Source organism: Solanum stenotomum, unplaced genomic scaffold, assembly GCF_019186545.1.
Source record: "Solanum stenotomum isolate F172 unplaced genomic scaffold, ASM1918654v1 scaffold35358, whole genome shotgun sequence".
Classification (NCBI taxonomy): Eukaryota; Viridiplantae; Streptophyta; class Magnoliopsida; order Solanales; family Solanaceae; genus Solanum; species Solanum stenotomum.
This window is the reverse complement of record NW_026033408.1, coordinates 30,342-50,724: the sequence shown is the minus strand read 5'-3', so window position 1 is coordinate 50,724 and position 20,383 is coordinate 30,342. Positions and strand designations below refer to the sequence as shown.

Sequence of the window (20,383 nt, the reverse complement as noted above, 5' to 3'; positions counted from 1 at the left end):
CCATTTCGAGGGACGTATCGCGCGCCGCGATGGATACTATATTTCGAGGGACGTGTCGCGCGCCGCGACGGATACTATATTTCGAGGGACGTATCGCGCGCCGCGATGGTTACTATTATCGAGGGTCGTATCGCGCGCCGCGATGGATGCATGGACAGATATGTCCCCCATGGGTCCCGGACTGAGAGACAGCGGGTGTGTATCATTAGGTCAGACATGCATCACTATACTTGACATTGCATTTCATTGCATTGCACTTCTTTATTATTGGTGAACTTGATCTTGTGTGTTGCTGATCTTGTGAGTGCCTTTCTATGGAACTTGTGACTGATGAATATTGAGCTTGTTGTTGAAGATAAGCAATTGTTAGAGTGTTGTTGTTGAGGATATGAAACTATTGTTGTTGTTGAGGATATGAAATTGTTAGAGTGTTGTGTTGAGCTATGTGCTTTGTAAATTGTGAATTGTTAGGTTGAGCTGATTTTATACAGATTGTAGTTGTGAAGGTTCGGTTGGGGTGTAAGGAGTACTTGTATTCTATCCCCTTAGCTCGTGTTTAGAGGTTTACTTGCTGAGTACCGTGTGGTTTGGTACTCACCCCTTGCTTCTACAAATTTTTGTAGGTTACGAGCCTGGATTTTTGTGGTACTTGCTATTCTCTTCTTTTCTGAGGCTTCTGGGAGATTTGTGAGGTAGTTGTTTGTCTTCTCAACGATCCTTCTTACTCCTATTTATGATCTTGTTCTACTCTAGAAACAATGTCATATGAGACTTGTATTTTTATTTTGATTCAATTGTAATACTTTAGAGGCTTGTACACGTGACAACCAGATTTTGGGGGTATATTTGAGTTTATTACTAAAAAATTTCCGCATTTTATTGTAATGGTTAAGTTTTAGGCTGACTTGTCTTGGTGGGTTAAGACGAGTGTCATCACGTCCATTTTTGGGTCGTGACATCTATTCATTGAAGGAGGCGGGAATTAAAAAATTCAAAATTTTAACTTCGCTCACGTGAATAATATGTGTGTTACTGTATGTGTGTTGTTGGTGTAACATTTTTTGGTTTTTACATTGGTTTAATATATTCATCTTTATTCATATGGTCACACTACTCTTTGTCACTTTAGCAGATTTTCCAATGCCCAAAGTAATACCAATTAACTTGAAAGATGTATTGAAAATACTTTTAAATTAGGCGTGAATTATTAGTTTTATCTTCGAACTATTGGCAACCTAAAAAATATCTCTTTACTTGACTAACTGAGCTTAAATATGCCCCCAATCTTGCATCAGAAGTGAAATACATTCCTAAATTCTCGTCAAGTATAACAGTGTTTCCAATACTCCTCTCGACTTTTTATCAAGAGTCACAAGCTCCTACAAGAGTGTGAGACCTGTTATGTCATGTGATAGATCGGGAGTGATCAGAGGTGTATCTATGTTTAGTTAGTCAAGTAGAGGAGTGTTTTTAAGGTTGTCAATAATTTAGGAACGAAATTAATAATTTGTGTCGCATTCAGGATGTGTTCAATACTTTTTATGTGTTTGATATGATAAAAATAAAAATTGGTGAGCAAAAATATAATTTTTTTGAAAATATATTTTAATTAATAATAATATTAACCGATCGAAAACTGTTTCGACCTAATTATTCTTTTAGCAATAAAGATAATGAGAAATAAATATCATTGAAGCGAATAGTATGAAGTTAATACTATTCTCATTAATTTTTATAAGTTGTGTGTCTTATTTTTTAACTTCTAATATGACAAGGAAAGTACATCAATTGTACACTTCCTTTCACATGCGGGTTTAATTTATGGAGTAGTACATTATTACATTTTTTACATTTACATTTACACTATAGTTAGAGCAGTCAATAACGGGCCGGCTTCGTCTAATCCGTGATTTGATAGGGTTGGGCTACGATTTTTGGAGCCCTTTTAAAAAAAAAGGGCTTTTTAGCTCGGCCTGAAAAAGTCTGTCAATTTGTGGGTCTTGAGAAATATGGATAGGGCGGGCCAGTGGGCCAAATAAAAATTAATTAAAAAATAAAAATAAAATAGAGTATTAAAAATAACAGGAGTCTACACACAAAATCTGTTTTTATAAGTTCAAACTATATAATATGTGAGCGTACATTTATACACTTACTTCATGTCCAATAATATCGTTCTTTGATCGATTGATTAGTGATGAAGCTGGAGCGATCAAACACTCATTTATCATCCATTCGAAGGTCTCATTGGATATCAATTCCCCCGCAACAATCAAACAAGTAATCAAAATCATTTGATTGGAAACAGTTATGGTAGCATTTCTCTTATATTCCTCACATTTTGGAATAATGTCATCTATTAACCATTCTGCTTCCGTAAGATAGCTTTTGATCCACTTATTCGTCTAAAATAAATAAATATATCAAAAGTGTTGTTTGTAAAATAAATTATATTGATTTTTTATTTAACTGATTAATGCAGCCAAGTTATATTCATAGCAAATTTAGCTTACCTCAATTTTTGCATAGTAGACATGCATAGTCTGCTTTACCATCTTTGGTCATTTCTTCTTCCATTTCATCAAAATAATCTAAAAGGACTTGATAAAGAGGTCTCATATAGGACGGTAACGAATCCATTGCACTAATGTCACATCTGTACATACATAAATAACACATATATTTCTTACTCAACGTAATAACGTTGCACATTTAATTAATAATTAAGCTTATATAAGTTTTACCTCTCAACTGCGTCGGTGTAAGGCACAAGTTCGTCATAAATTGCATAAGCATCATATAGATCATCACTAATTATAATGATGACGACTAATTTTGTTAACGTTCTTCTTGCACGTTTGTATTATGGCCCAAAATACACCCATGTTGCCCAAAAATAACATTCCACCAATTTGTCTCTTGCATATGGATATTTGTTTTCAAAATCCAAATCTTTCCACCGCCTATATATTTATTTACATATAATATCTATAATATATTACACGATGTAGATATATACCATATTCATGTGATTAATTAAAGTGGATACATGTATACATACCTTGTAAGTTCACTAAGCTCTCTTTGGTGCATCTTTTGCAAAATGTGGAAATTCAATTTTGCAAATTTCAAAAGCAAATCATCATGTGATTCAATGTTTTCGTAAATACGAGCTACTACTCTTGGTACATTTGTGTGAATGGGCTGGATCAAGGCTTCATTAACTTGGGCCTTGAGTGAGTTTTCCAATTTAGGGTTCACTGACTCGAGATGAGTGACAGTAAAGCATAAAGCTTCTTCAAGAATTTCTTCTTCGTGTTCTCTTAAATGTGTTTCTTCGTATAAGCTTAATAATCCCAGCACATCGTTAGTAAGAATTTCTTGAACTTTCCATCATCGTTTGTGAATTTTTTAAACACATCTGATTAATTATCATAATAGTTAGATATTAAACTAGTTAAGAAGACGTACATAACCCAATCATCGCGTGTGTGTTAATAATCATATCGTTTAATTCTTGATGATCAAATATTGTATTGTCAATTTTTAGTGGAAATTTTGTATTTAGAAAGATTAAATTTTGAATTCACTTGGTCAATATTTTACTTTTGACTAGAAAGGGCTTTGGAGAATAGATACGATACCAGAAGACATGTAATGCCTTTGTCCTTTCACTAGTCGAAAACGAAGTGCAACACCATAAAGACTGTTATCATCTTCATTTTTATTCTGGTCAAACTCATCAAAAATATTTTGAATAGATGTTTTGATCTCGTTATTAAAATGATATGCCACTCCCAATCTTTGGATTGTGTCAATCAAGAAAAGTTTTTGTGTACTTTTATCAGGAGTTTCCACTAACATTTGCCTTACTTTTTTCTTTCAACTCTTCAAGTTCAAGTTTTTCTTGGCTACTAATTTCCTGCACCAAATGTTAAATGTTATTATTGTTCTACCACCTTTATATAAAAAACATCAAATAGCAAAATAAAAGAATAATACTATAGTCAATATAATTTCATAGGTGAGATCTGAGAAGGATAAAGTACACTTTATCCCTATTCAATAAAAATAAATAGATTGTTTATGAAAAACCTTCTAAAAAAAGTTTGAAAAATATCTATACAAAAGTCAAAAGAATATAGAGTAAAATAGAAAACAAATGGAAGGTATCAAAAATCGTAGGACCAAAAACTACAAAAATAATGTTAGCTACTATGATTGCTAATATAAATAAAGAGCAAATACGATTGCTAATTGATTCATATTTTTTGATTGCTAATATAATTAATCCCAAACACTTGAGTGATAATTTGCCAATGGACGTGTAATAGTAGTATCAACCATTGCTAATTGATTCATATACTTCTCTCTCAAATGCTTTTAATACTATAATGTGAGAATTTGTTGCTATATTTATTATTTGGTGAGGCATTTTATAATGAACTTGGGACGAGAAACGGACAAAGTGTGAAGTGATAATAGTTATCAAGATGACTTACCAAATTCATTATTCTTTCGGTTTCAAATTATATGTCGTGATTTTAAAAGTAGTGAGTATTTTCTCCTTTCTTTTTTATATGTCATTTTTTTTTAATTTCACTTGCATTAAAAAATTAAATAAGTTTATAATTTTGCCCTTATTTAATAATTTTTTGAAGTCGACTATTCGATAAATAATAAATATGCTAGATTTCAAAAATTGAGATGCATTTAGATGATTATTTAATTTTTTGAGTTTGTTTATTGGAGCCAAATTTTTTCAGTATGAATTGATCCAAAATTTGAAAAAATTAAATTTTTCTCACCTCAATTTTTCTATATATTTTGTGTAAAAATGATTTTTTTTTATAAATTTTTAAAGCAAACATTACAACTTCACAAAATATTCAAATTTCATTACTTCAAATTGATATAAGTATTCCTACTGAATTTTATGTTATTTATAATGAAATTAGACGAAAACTCATGTATTTGAATCTTGATTTTTCTCAAATTGGCATTCACATATTTTGGTTGAGTTTTCTATTTTTACATCATTTAAACCTTTTGAAGTGTCATCTTTCTTGACAAAATTTTTTGAAGCTTCAACTTTCAAGATTATTTTTTATTTTTGCTCCATCTTTTATTTTTAGTTTGGTTGTTGAGATTTTTTTTTCAAACCATATTTTATAGAGTAGTGCAATGGTGAGAGTAATTAATCAATGCATGAAGTAATTACAATGAACATTTATTACTTGTTAATTTTCCTAGCTTGATCAAATATCTATTTTCAAGACTAAATATCTATCAAGGTTATAATAGATTTATGCATTGATTATATGAACCAATTATCCGGATAACAATAAAAAGGAACACATAGAGTATTATTTTAGATGCTTAAGAAAAATGAATTATTTTCTCTCTTATTTTACACTTAATTAGATTCTTTCTTCCAAAATTAGTGTTACTTTAGCTCATTTCACATTCATTAAGAAAAACTATAAGTAAAAGATATAATTTACTAAATTTTTCCTATTTATTAGACATTTCTTGAGAATTCAACACTATTAAAAAGAAATAATCCTTTAATACAAGAGTCTAGACCTTTCTCCCTTTTTCTTTTAAGAAACACATAACAGAAGTTATATACAAGCTCTACTCGATTAAAATAAAATAACATGTATAGGAAAAATCTTTTTGGCCAGAAAATTCGGTCAGAATAATATTTTATCTATGTTATTTTACCTTTTTAAACATTTTCCTCTTTTAACTTTAATACCTTTTAACTAAAAAATGGAAAAAAGATCATATTATTTTAAAATTAAAAAAATTATAATTTATTTAATTTTCTGGTCAAGTTCTGACCAAATTTTCTGGTCATTTAACACTTCTCAATAACATAATAGGTGTATTATCAAAACCTTTTTGAATTTGCTAAAAGAAATTGGAACTCGAACTCAAGAGTTTTTTTTATTATGGATGAAAGAGTACTTACTATTCCAACACAATACTTGTTGGTCGTATAAATCATTTATTTTAAGGGAAGTATAAAGTTCAAAGTGGATAAGTAAAAGTGAATGAAGAGGGTAGTAAATAAGAATTCAAAATTGCAAGATCACTTGAAATAAATTGTACTTTCTTCGTCCACTTTTATTATGGATTTAGCCCTGTGGAAAAATAGTGTTGTGGGCAATTCAGTAATTCCAAAAAAATTAAATAAGGGTAGAAGGGTAAAATTACATCATTTCTTAAAGCAAGTGCAAAACCTTATAACAACTATACTCCCATCATTTCAAATTAATTGAATTGTTGAGGTATTTCACACCCATTAAGAAAAAAAAAATTAAGACATAAATTAGACATAACTTTCCATTTTTACCCTTGTTAATTATTGTCAAATTTATGATTTAAATTACTAAACATTAATTAATAACTAATTCCAATACTAACTAATGAAGGGTAAAATTGGAAAGTAATCTTGAAAATTGGACTATTAAGTTAATTTAAAAAATAAAAAATGTCTCAACAATTCAATTAATTTGAAATGGAGGAAGTATATCCCTTATTGATTCTTTGATTTTTATCTATTTATGTGCTTCATAATTCTAGAATAATTCTAAAGGCAAAGTTGGAAAAAATTAATTAATTATCTCTTTATTGTTTAATTAATTAATAACTATTTTACATTTTTTTTTATTTCTTTTTGTATATAAGACAACTAAAAAGAAATGTAAAGAGTAAGGTTTAGCGTCAATTATTTCAGCCATAATGATAAGTTAGATGACTGATCGAAGTGTACAATTATGTAAGTTTTTCAATTATTAAATGTCAAATTTGCAGAAATAAAAGCCTTTGCATAATTGGTTTCCATAAAGCTATTCACAACTAATATAATGGGCAAGAGGTCAATGATTATATGAATGCAACTATCTTATATTTAATATATAATTAAGTCTCAAAATAGATTTAAATTATTATTTATTTTAGTTTCATACTTAAATAATTAGAGCGTGAAAAACACACTCCAAAGTTCACTAGATTAAATATGTGTATACACACACATTTTGGCGCATTTAGCCCAAAATTTTCATTCACGTGACTTTTTTTTTGTTGAACTCTTTTTTTTAAAAGTTAAGTGTCAAAAATACACTTAAACTATATTTTTTTAATTTCATACCTAAATTATTAGAAGTGCTAGAAACACATCTAAACTATCACTCATTAGTTTGAGAAATACACATCAATGCTGATTGGGTCTTGAATTTTTGTCCACATGGTTTTATTTTGCTGACACATTTTTCTTAAAATTATTATAATCTGGGGACCAAAATATGATAAGATTTAATAATATCAAAAACTCACGGAAAGGTAAGTGATTAACTCATAAATTAGTGGACTTTGCCCAAAAATATATATTGTATTTAAGTAATGATAATCTAATCCAGCTATTCAATCTCTACTAATATTTAAAACCTTCACTTTATGACATGAAAATTTGTTTTGATTGATGGTCAAATTTCAGTTGCAAAATGAGTAATAAAAAATTTCTCATCATTTTATACACTTCATATTTATAGCAAACTATATAATTACATATAATGAAATATCCTAAATTTTGAGTAACTTTCTCATCTCGTTCTCATGTTTCTATTATTGACTTGCATGGTTTGAAAAATTAAAAGAGATATACTGTAGTTTCTTAAGTTCCTTTAATTAAGTGATTTCAGCATGACGTTATCTACATTTTTTTCGTGTTTCAAATAAATAAAGGAAAAATGAAAGTAGGCAAGAGTTTATACAATCTACAACAACAAAAATTTTTTATTAAATCCTTTAAATAAAACACAATGACCTTAAAATAGGTGGTCTCAAATCGAAGGACAAAACTTTAAGTTTAAAGTCAAAATTTAGTGAACTTGAAGTTTCGCCTATGGGGCAAGTGAAATCAAAAGTTCAAGATTTGTCACCTTTAAGATCAATCCCGTAAACCTATCAAGTAATTATATAGTCCGAAAAACATCAAAGAGGAGATGGGACAAATTTAATTTTATCCCTCTTTTTTCGTGAACAAAATTTCGAATTTAACATGTTTTAACTTTTAATATTAAAAGTTTACCCATGAAAATGGAGGTTTGGGGGGAGGGGGGGGGGTAAAAATTAATTATACGATATATTAAATTTATCGTCAAGCCTATCTCACAGGAAAACGAGACATATATAAGTATGTGTGCATAACATACAGTGAGTTGAGGAGTGTAAGTGTGTCACGACCCAAAAATGGACGTGATGGCACTCGTCTTATCCCACCTAGACAAGTCAGCGTAACACTCACCCATTACAATAAAATGCGGAAATTTCATAATTTACTCAAATTTACCCCTAAAATCTGGTTATCACGTGTACAAGCCTCTAAAATATTACAATAAGTTTGGAAGAAAACGTAAGTCTCAAATAATGTTGTCCTTAAAATAGAACAATATCATAAATAAGAGTAAGAAGGTGTAACACCTCTGAAATTTTTTTTCGAACTAAGACTTGAACTGTTCTTCGTAGTGAGTGAGATTTTACCAAGTAATTCAAAATTTCTTTAGTATTAAGTTCAGGTCACTAGATGTAGCACTTGAGTTCCAAAAAGAGTTAAATTGGAAATAGCAAAATCTGAAATTTTGCAAGATAAGTTAAGTATGAGTTTTTGGTCAACTTCAAACGACCATAACTCCTAGCTCAGGATGAGTTAGGTGTGCAACCAGATACCGTAGAAAGACCTTTGAATTATCTTTCCAACGCCGCTGAGTTTTCTCAGTTTCGAGTTCATATGAGGGAGATATGCCCATTGGAAGTTGGGCTATCTAGATAAGGAAAGTCAAAATCGGAAATAGTGAAGGGTATTTTGGTCTTTCCTACCCAATCAAATTTAATTCGTTTTTAGTAAGGTTTTAGGGGTCTAATCTGATTAGGTTCAGTTTTATAATCCTAGTTTACGCCTAGGGTTTTAGTTGAGAGTTCAAGAAGAGAAAAGAAGAAGAGATAAAGAGGAGAAAAGAGAAAGGATCGAAGCGTTCGTCGAGATTCTTGAGAATTGTTGCGGATTGTCGCCATGGGATTAAGCCCTAAGAGGTATGTAAGCTTCCATAGTGTCGGGTTCTTTCACCCACACGCCAATCATGATTTATTCAGCATAATTTCGTTCTTGAAATTTAAAGATTTGAGTTCTTAATGAGTTCTTGATAAGTGTTCTTGAAGTTTCATTAAGTTTGATGTAAGATTCTGCTTGGGTCAACTTTAAACGACCATATCTCTTAGAATATTAAGAGTTACATGAGCCATAACCTATCCAATTAAAGGTAATTGAATCTACTGTCCAATCCCACCAATTTCACGTCAATCCAATATCTGAGTAAAAAGTTATAACTATTTTAGTAACCTATACAGTGCTGTTACGAATTAGCCGACGGGAAAATATTGAAAATAATCGTTTTTGTCTTTTTACCTCCAAGAAAACCATCAACGAATTTCTTAACAAACAAAAAGCTCAAAACAATCAAATTTTCATCTTCACTCATTAAAATCATAATTTTTAGCCATAGAGATTTCAAGAAACTAACTCGAGAATCTCAAGAAAGGTCTTCTTGATTGTTTACCTTCAAGCTATGGTTTCAAGGCTTCTAATCAAATTCTTCTTCAAGAACCTTGTTTTTTTCAAGTATGTAAGGCTATCATAGTGTTGGACTAGTTCATACTCACGCCCTACATCTACGTTTACATCAGTAAAAGAGGAATCTAGGATTTTTCCCCTAGATTTGAGTATTCTTGAGATAAGTTGATTTTGAGTTCTTGAGTTCGTGTTTCTTTTAAAAGTTCTATTCCTAATTATCGAAATTGCTATATTGTTATTGAGATCATGAACCTTGAATCCATAATCCAATTCAAGGAAAGTTAGGATCAAAGTCAAGAGAAGTCAAGGGTCAAGTTAAGAGAAGTTCATAAAATTTTCCAAAAGTCTTTTACAAATGTTTTAACTTTGTTTTAAGACTTGAGTTTCAAGTTGAGTTAAAGAGTAAAGTTGAAGTTCTTTTCTTCAAAAGTAAATGGGGACTAAGTATTTCCAACGAGTGTATAAATGTTTTCACATTTAAATAAGAACGGAAACTGAGATTTCCAAAGAGCCTTCGGGCTAGTTTTCAAAAAAGAGTTTTGAGGAAGAAAAGGGAACATCGATTCCAAGAGAGCTTTTGAGCTAAGTTTTGAGTAATTATCTCAAGCCAAAGAAAGAAGTTGTTTTAAAACATAAGAGCCATTATATTTTGGGAGTAGTATTGAGCACCGAATTGGGGACGAGAATGAGTTCAGATAACTCACGTCACCATAGAACCATGTAGCCACCATGGGTAGAAATGGGTCATACTTTTTAGATGAATCCTTTTCGCAATAGACTAGTGGATCCATTAGGTAAAGTTAGTTTCCTATACTGATGGCAAAGTATAGGTCGGTCCTTGGCAGTGCGAGGTAATGTGTTGTATCATCACTATAGCTCTTAAGTGATGGTTGTCGGTTAGAGAAACTCCCACAATAGTAATTGCATGGTTCCTCAAGGGGTTCTGCTTAGTATGAATGGGGGTATGAGACTTCATTCATGCATTGCACAAGTAGACTTTGAGAGGAAGCTTGGTATGACTTTTATTATTATTATGAGTTAACATCAATTTATTTTGTATTTTTACATACATCTCAGAGTTATTTGTATCTTTGCATACACATAGAGTTGAAAACCATGTTTTAAACAACTTTTCTTTATATTGCACTTGTTTTAAACTGCCTTATATTGAAATAAGTTCAGTTAAGTATTCATGAGTTGAGTATTTTGAGTTGAGTACCTTAAGTTGAGTATCTAATCCTTGAGTTGAGTATCTTATTCTTAAGTTGAGTTGAGTTGAGTGAGTTTGAAAACTGGTAAGTTTTATTCCTTTTTATCAAGTTCAAGCTTATGTTATGTTTTAAAATTCTACTTACATGCTCGTACATTCCACGTACTGAGCCATTTGGCCTGCATCTTCTCATGATGCAGACACAGGTATTTAGGATCATCAACAGGATGCTTCGTTGATACATCTGAGAGTTCGAGTTAGCTATGATGAGCCTTCTTGTTTTCAGAGGATTTCATTTACCTTTCAGTTATATCACTTGTTAGGATGTCGTGGGTCTTGTCCCGACTTTCATCTTTATCAGTTAGAGACTTCATAGATAGTCAGTATAGTTGAGAAGTTTGTATCATTTATTTTATTAAATGTTTTAAAGACTTAAGTTAGCTTTTTATGGCGAGTTGTATATATTTTATTATACAGAGTTTTCTTTGGACTTAAAGTTTGTATTTAAGTTTTATGAACTTTTATTTCAGTTTTAAGCTTTTGCATGCTTAAGTTAGTTTTCCGCTTGTAGTCAGCCAGGATGAGAGTTCGCTTGGGGACCAACAATGGTCTTCGAGTGCCGGCCACGTCCAGGGTGTAGACTTGGGTCGTGACAGAAGGTCCGCTGAGATGACAAACAACTACCTCACAAATCTCTAAGAAGCCTCGAAAAATAAAAGAATGGAAAGTATCACAAAATCCAGGCTCGTAACCTACAAAAAATTGTAGAAGCAAGGGGTGAGTACCAAACCACACGGTACTCATCAAGTACACCTCTAAACACAAGCTAAGGGAACAGAATACAGGTACTCCTTACACCCCAACCGAACCTCCACAACTACAACCTGCATAAAACCAACCCAACCTAACAGTTCACCTTTTGCATAGCACCCAACTCAACAACAATCACTTTAACAAATTACATATCACAAAAAGGCACTCACAAATATCAACAACACACAAGATCAAGTTTATCAAATAGAGGTAATCAAACATCAAGTACTCTCCAACCACCAATAAACACATAATCATCAAGAATGAAGGATGTCATGAGATGCAATGCAATATGACACTATGCAATGATATGCCTCAGAATACCAAGTACTCTCTCAACCGTATATACATGATACTCCTCGGAAATACACCGAGAGTTCATGACCCATGGGGGACTTGCGAGGTCCATATACCGACACAGACGATCTCCACGTGTCTGTGCGGATGATCTCAATCATAAATCAAACAAATTTTGCACGGACGATCTCCACGTGCCCAAATTCTAATCTTAACATCTCACCATCCCCAACACGGACGATCTCCACGTGCCCAAATTCTAATCTTAACATCTCACCATCCCCAACACGGATGATCTCCACGTGCCTAATTTATACTCAATCTCATGTCAATGCATGTGAAGAATATGATTTCAATAAAAGGGATGATGCATCTCAATCAAATATCAATATGATATGTAATCACCTCAGCTATCACCAGTATACGAGTTCAATAAAGAACAAAATCACACATAATAAATCAAGTCAATAATATATCAGCTAATGCCCATATGCTTTGGCATTCTCGGATTACAATCTGCATTCTATAGTAATAAACTTTCCCTTTATAACATTGGTACTCGTACCAATGCCCATCACCAATAATTCTCAACACATCACACATAAACAAATAATCACATTGCCTTTTATTACCCCTTTTTCACTATTAGAATTAATCAATGTGGACAAGTCAACCCATTACCAAGTCTCATTACCCCCAAACACATATTACAAGGAAATACACGAATTCTATACACTTAACAAGGATTTAGAAATTCACTTGCCTCAAAAAATAGAACGATCACTTTAGGACTTGAGCCTTCCCCTTTCTTTGGGCTTCCAACTCAATACAATCTATTCAAATAAATAGTCACAATAAGGATTTCAAAACTAACAACATCCATACTAGTATATGTGTAGCTTAGACCCAAAAACTCACTCAAATTTATAATCAATTGCCTTATCTTGCTAACATGTCAACTCTCATATTTTCCAAATTTCAAATCTGGGGTTTAATTAGTCTCAATATCTCTAGATAACATAATTTTAATGATTTTTATATATCACAATACACCCACTAATTAACTATGATAATTATATTATATAATGATAGGAATTATAAGACTCATTTGAAAAGGAAAAGAAGAAACAGTACATTAACCTCTTATAATAATAATATATTTTCTTTTGTTGCAAAGCTAAAATCCTTCTTCCAAACACGTACAGCATCATCATTCGCACCTTTGTTTTCTGACCAATTAATAAACTACAAAATAATTTCTATTTCATTCAGTGGCGGAGGGAGGATTTTCATCAAGGGGGTTCAAAAAAAAGATTAATCACATAAATAATAAGCACATACATATATCTAAAAACTTAAATAGATCATTACAATTATAATCTACGAGATTTCATATCTTGAAATGTCTTAATAATAGCATCATTAGGAATACTATCAAATACATCTTTTTCTACAAAAGGCACCAAACAACCACTAAAAAAATCATCACTCATTTGACTTCGCAAGTCATTCTTGATAAACTTCATTGCCGAGAAAGCTCTTTCAACGGATGCAGTGGCAACTGGTAGAAGTAGAACAAGTTTCACTAAGCGGAACACCAAAGGATAATTTGAATGTTTTTTTGTTTGGACTAATCTTTTGGAAAGATCACAAAGTCCATTTAGATCAGAGAACCTTTCATCAACATCACGAACATCAACAATGTAACTTGCAAGTTGATTCTCAAGAGTATCCATATTAAATTCATCAAAATCATCTGGCCATCCTCATTATTTTTTTGCTGTCAAAACTTGAAAACGAGTTAATTGGATTCAAACAAGCAATTCCATGGAGCAAATCAATAGATACCTCATTAAAACGACTATTAAGCTCTTGAAGTTGCCAATCAATAATATTGCAAAACACTTCAACATGATAATGATGTAAGACTGTATAGTGAGCAAGTCTTCGCCGTGATCTTAAAGAGCTAACATATGGCTCCTCAAAGTTAGGTATCAAAATTTCATGTTTGGTACAAAATATAGATACCTTAGCAATAAGAGAATTCCATTCATCATCCCTTAAAACTTGCAACCTTTTCTTTGCTACTTTAACAAGTAGCATAGCATTTGCAACATCTTTCTCCTTTCTTTGTAAGCATTTATTGAGCTCATTTGTGATTGCTAATACATCTCTCATCAAATGCAACATGAACGCAACCTCAAATGTTTGACAAGATTCAAGATGTCCCATTGCCTTGGCTCTTTCATCCATACTTCGTGCATCAAGAGCAAGTGATTCAAGAACTTCAACAATAGAGCCAAACATAAGAATAAAATTGTTAAAGGATTTATAATGAGATCCCCAACGAGTATCACAAGCTCTTGAAGACCAAGTTGTTGATTCAAGCCCCTACCGATTGTCAATTCACCCATATCTAATGCATCTTGAATTGTTGCTTTTTGAGAATCTCGTAAATCATCCATACGCTTAAAAGAAGATCCCAATACATTAAAAATATTTGAGACCAATACTACAAGTTTTCCCACTTCAACACACTTTTTAGAGACCCCAACAAGAGTTAGTTGAAGTTGATGAGCAAAACAATGTATTGAATGAGCCGATCTACTTTCTTGCCTAATCAACATTTTAAGTCCATTGACCTCACCTTGCATATTGTTTGCCCCATCGTAATATTGTCCACGCACACGTGATGGACTCAAAGAATGTTGAGCAAGTAAATTAATAATTGTCTCTTTCAAGGATAATGCACTAGTATCTTGAATATGAATAATGTCAATAAGTCGCACCATCACAAATCCCATTCTATCAACATATCGTAATACAATAGCCATTTGCTCCTTGCGTGAAATATCAAAAGATTCATCAACTAGTAAGACAAAGTAGTCACCATTTAGTTCCTCGAGAATAGCTTTAACTGTTTCTATCTTGCATGCAGTTACAATATCTTTTTGAATTATTGGAGAAGTCATTTGATCATTTTGAGAGGCATGTTCAAGTACATAATCACTAATTTTATCACATCTTTTTGCATACCACGAGAGAATATGAAGAAAATTACCCCTACTAAGTGATGATTTAGATTCATCATGACCTCGAAATGCAAGTCCTTGAGTTATGAGAAGTCTTACTACATCAACCGAAACACTTAAGCGGATATAATATCCATGTTTAATTTGATTAGATTGTCTCTCAAATGCATATTGAATCGACTGTTGTTGCCGTAGTAAATCCTGACATTTCTTTTTTGATCGATTATGTGGGCTATTCTGCAGACCAATATGCTTGTCAAGACCACTCTTTTTATTCCAATTCTTAAATCTTGTACATGAAAATACTTCGCCTCCACCTTGATTAATATTGTGATCTTTAAATAGATAGCAATACAAACAATAGGCTGCATCTTTACTAACACTGTACTCCAACCAATCATGATATACATCATCAAACCATTCATGATTAAAACGACGCATTGCTCCAGAAATATTTGTTTGAGGGTACTCATGCACCTCCAAGCGAGGTTGACAAGGACCATTCACAAGGTATGCCCTTCTAATAACATCACGATGATTTGGATGATAATTCAATATTGGAGTTCTTTCACCGGGATCAAACTTTAAAGTACTCAAATCAAATTCTTGAGAAGAATGTGATGGTACTTCAGAATGATTGACATTTTCTTCTTGGTTAGATTGACTATGACTATGAGAGGCTAAACTTGATTTCGATATTGGGGTAAAATACTTCTTCATTGAATATTAAGACTGGATTGTAAAGTAAAAGTTTAGTTAGAATTTAAGAGAAATAAACACACATTCAAAAGTCAGAACTATTAAAAAAAAAAAGCATACACACAAGAAGGACCAAAACCAAAAAGCTTAAGCAATGGTTATTGGATTATTACATTATATTTCTCTATCTCTCCAATTTTAGATTAAGAAAATATATTAAATTAGCCAAACAAAAAAATGAAACTTCAATGATATCAATAATTCAGCCAACTAAAAGAAAGCACATCAAGAAATAACCAAATAAGGTATATAGAAATCTAGTAAGAAAAAAGGGAACCAAAACCATACCAAAGTAATTATTAATGGAGATGAAAGAAACGATTGCGGATATAGACTTCAAGATTTCAATAATGATCAATCCAACAAAAGCAGCAAGCAGCAGTGACAAGGAGCAGCCAGCAGCAGCCAGAGCAAGGAAGAAGAACGGTGAAAAAAATAAAACGTGAAAAAATCCTAAAAGAAGAAAAGGGTTTTTTAATATTTGACTTTGTAATTAGGGATTATCAGGTTTTTAATAAAGAAGAAAAGGGCTTTTTAATATTTGACTTTATAATTAGGGATTAAACTAATAAATCTTAAATTCCCGCCTAAAATATAAGGCTGATAAAAAATTGCCTCTATTCGGATTCGAACACGCGACCTAACGTGCAGGAGCGCGAATTCTTGAACCCCCAACGCCGCTGAGCTACGCCTTTGGTGTATGTTTAGGGGGTTCAATATTATATATATACACATAAATAAAAAAATTAATCGTATATATATAGTGTAATTTTTCGACGATGGGGATTCAGATGAACCCCCTTGGTTCAATGTAGATCCGCCCCTGATTTCATTACATACCTAGTTATAGGATACTAAAGATTTAGCTACTAGTTACCTGAACAATACTTCTCCTGTGGTTAATTATTCAAACACCACCCCACAATTATTATTGGTCAATTATTAATTATAACTATAGTCATTATACATGACATAATTGTTATGCAAATTCATACGACCAAATCAAGCACCAGAAGCATTACTTAAGTATATGACCATCACATGAATTCTACTCGCCCTCCTATTGATATCGTTATAACTTTATGAATAAATTTTCTCAAAGTATCTTACCTAGAGATCGTCCTCTTCGTTGCAGATGCGGCGACCATACATCTTTTAGGGTAGTTTTTATTTCTTTAAAGAATAATAATAATTATAAATTTAAAGTGACAAACTCCATTAAATTATTTATATATATATATATCAAGTGGTATAGGTTCTTAAATAAATGATTACTTTAGCCCATTAACTATCGATTAAGTCAAATATTTATAACTACCCATCAACTAATTAACTAAAGTTAAACGAATAGTTCAAAATTTTCAAAAATAACCTACCGGATCATTACAGTAAGAGAGGAAATAGTCTCCCCAAACACTTGAATAATAGTTTGCCAATGGACGTGTGATAGTAGTATCAACCATTGCTTATTGATTCTTAATTTATTTTTTTCTCTCTCTCTAAAATGTTTTAACCATTGCAATTTGATATTTACTGCTATATTTAGTGAGGTATTTTATAGTGCAATTAGGACGATAAGTGTCAAAGTGATAAATATTCTGCCGTACAATAAAAATATGTTTTAGCGGTAATAAATATACACGAGTGCTATCGACATTAATTAATTTTTCATTAGATTCAAAGTCGCTATAGGTTTTAAGAATAGACACAAAAAGTGTTAATTAATTACCACTAAAAATACATATTTAATGACAATTAAGTTATCGACTTATCGTTGTTAATTAATTGTCACTAAATATAATTTTTGATGTAATGCTGGAAGTTATCCAAATGACTTAATAAATTTAGTACTTTTCATGTCTCAAATTATTTGTCGTGATTTTTAAAATTAGTCATCATTTCAAAAGTTCAAGTATTTTCTCTCTCATTTTACCCTTAGCAATATTTTTGAAATTTACAAATATCTAAATTATGGAATGATACATATTCTAAATCTCCTTAATAAATTTTTTGACTCCAATTATATTCGTGAATTAATTGATGTAAACCATAAAATAAAAGTTTCGTATTAAGCATAAAAATTATATTTATAGGATCATATCAATACAATCGTAGAAATAATGCGACAAATTCTCTTTCGAATCTTAGACTTTTCTAAAGCATTGGACATGTCACATGAGTGCAGATATTATTGAAAATAATCATGAGTTCATTGTTGGTATAGACACCCACATTTTATGAGAATATATAAAAGGTAATATATTTCCTTGAGGAGTTATCATAAAGATCAATGGAGATCAACTAATATCAAGCAGGTGCACATTATCTTAGTTTGAGAAGGTCAATAACAGCTAGCCTTCGAATCATAGAAAATCTTGAGAGAAAAAAATTAAAGGAATAAACAAATTTATATGCACATTATTTTACCAATAAAATTATGTTTTGTCACAATTTATTTTTTATCACTTTTAAATTTATTGCGAACAATTGACTAAAGGAATCATATTATTCATGAGTTCACGAAGTTAATTATTACTTAAATGTGAAGATTGAATCAACCAAGAATCAAAAGAAGCTACAGTAATGGAGGTATATATAGGTGTGTGCAAAATGAATGAAACAATTCAACAAACATTTCCACAAATAGCAGTAGAGCCCATAATTTTCCCAGTGTGCAATTATTACCGTCTCAAAAATGATTTTTAGCAACAATTAATTAATGATAATAATTTAATTATCGCTAAATATGTTTTCATAGAGATAATTACTAATGACAATTACATGTTAGTACTTTTTATAAATGGTAAAGCCTATAACAACATTGAATTTAATATCTGTAAAACTTTAATGTACATATTTATTGCCGTTAAAAGCTGTTTTTGTTATAGTATATCTTACATTTAATATATGTATCTAAAAAAAAAGTTTAACCTTATATATACCGTGTAATTTATCAACAAATGGGGTTCATTGCTTCTATCTCCTAGATCCCTCCATGTCTTTTGATTTATTGGCCACTATGTACACATCCTATTCCAAAAGGGAACCTATGATTTGTGTTCATTCACTGCTGCAACCATTTATAACGTTTTGTAGTTCAATTTGCATTTCATATTTACATGTCTTAGACCACTACATGCACAGATCATATACTCTGATCTCTACGTTTCAATCTATTTATCTTACTTTTTTTAAAAAAAAAAAAAAAAAATTGGATAATTTTTTTAATTTTAGTTGTCTACATGACATGACTTATATTATCAAATATTAGTAGAGAGATTTTGACAAACAAATTGAAACGAATGGAGTAATATATTATCAAGTATTAGTAGAAAGAAGCACTCTAATACAAGCAACAATCACTTTGAAATGCATGTAGGCATCAACACGATTATCCTGATCATATATTGACACGTTCAACAAGCATCATGGTAATCATGTCTTTCATAAACTTTGTGGAGTCTGTAAAATCATCCCCTTGGAAAATATCTACGTACGTGGCGTGCAAAATTTATGGCAAATTTGAGAACAGACGTTGGTACTTCAATATAACTACAACAAAGGAATTATGTGTTTATGTCCTTCCATGCATTTGTGATTTTCCTTCGTGCCTCAACATATCCTCTGACTTCGATGCTTCATATTCTTTCATGTAGCATTCTATGAATGAAGCTGTATGGTGTCTTTTTTGTTCCGTCTACACCAAAGATTGAATTCAATTATTTATATAATTTGTGATGTGATCAGTGTGAGTTGTATATACATATATATAGTCCGTGTGTATATACTACTCTCTCCGTTTCACAAAGAATGGTCTAGTTTGACTTGACACGGAGTTTAAGTAAATAAAAAAGACTTTTGAATCTTGTGGTCTAGAGGACGAGTCATGATTTGAAGTTTATATATTTTTAAATTACTACTGAACACATAATTCATTATAGTTATTGAGTTTGCAATTAAATATTTATACATATTTAATAAATTAAAATTTTTGACTATATACTTCAGATAGATATACTTTAAAGACTTGACATGAATAACATTACTATCTAAAGTATTGAACTTGTGCTGGCACATGCAAGAGTTACCTAGTATCGAGAAAAATAGTTGCTTGGATCTTTTCACGCATATTTTTCTTTTAATAAAAGATTGCAATGTAGATGTATTGAATCCTCTTTCTTTGATTTCAATTTTCGCCACTCAAAGGTGGAGTTCTCGTTATAATTACGAATTTGGTCGAACTCAATAATTTTCGTCTAAATTTTGTATTTGTATTTAATATTATTGAATGTATACACTGTTAATTTGAAATTCATGAATTTTCAAAGACCGAATCCTAAATTCATAAGCTTTAGAGACTTCGGATATATTTGTTACGATATATACCTTCAAAAAGCCCAAAACATTTTTCTCAAAGGATTAACAAAGTATGGGAGATTTAAAATTTCCTTTTAGGAAAAAAGAAACACCAAATTTATGGTAAATATGTAGCCCTTCCTTCAAGAAAAATAAAAATCAAATAGGGTAAAAACAAATCACAATAAACACCTAATTACAATAACACCAGGTAATATATAGCACATAAAAACTTGAATTGATTGATACAATAATCCAACTACTAGGAGTGACATATCC

General features: G+C 31.2%; 1 protein-coding gene and 1 pseudogene across 1 annotated transcript; both read right to left on the bottom strand.

Moving 5' to 3' along the window:
* Window positions 1-2,144: 2,144 nt before the first annotated feature.
* Window positions 2,145-13,693, bottom strand: LOC125852441 (sesquiterpene synthase 14-like; annotated as a pseudogene).
* Window positions 13,694-13,709: 16 nt separating this feature from the next.
* LOC125852440 (uncharacterized) lies at window positions 13,710-15,709 on the bottom strand. The gene is made up of 2 exons (XM_049532170.1): window positions 14,353-15,709; window positions 13,710-14,242 (listed from the first exon to the last, which is right to left on the bottom strand). The coding sequence occupies exons 1-2, from the start codon at window positions 15,707-15,709 to the stop codon at window positions 13,710-13,712; spliced, it is 1,890 nt and encodes a 629-aa protein (XP_049388127.1).
* Window positions 15,710-20,383: the final 4,674 nt, after the last annotated feature.

Coding starts and splice junctions, on each gene's coding strand:
- LOC125852440 (XM_049532170.1), bottom strand. CDS start 15,709: ATGAAGAAGTATTTTACCCCAATATCGAAATCAAGTTTAGCCTCTCAT. Junction 14,243..14,352: donor TATGGGTGAATTGACAATCG/GTAGGGGCTTGA, acceptor CTATTGTTGAAG/TTCTTGAATCACTTGCTCTT.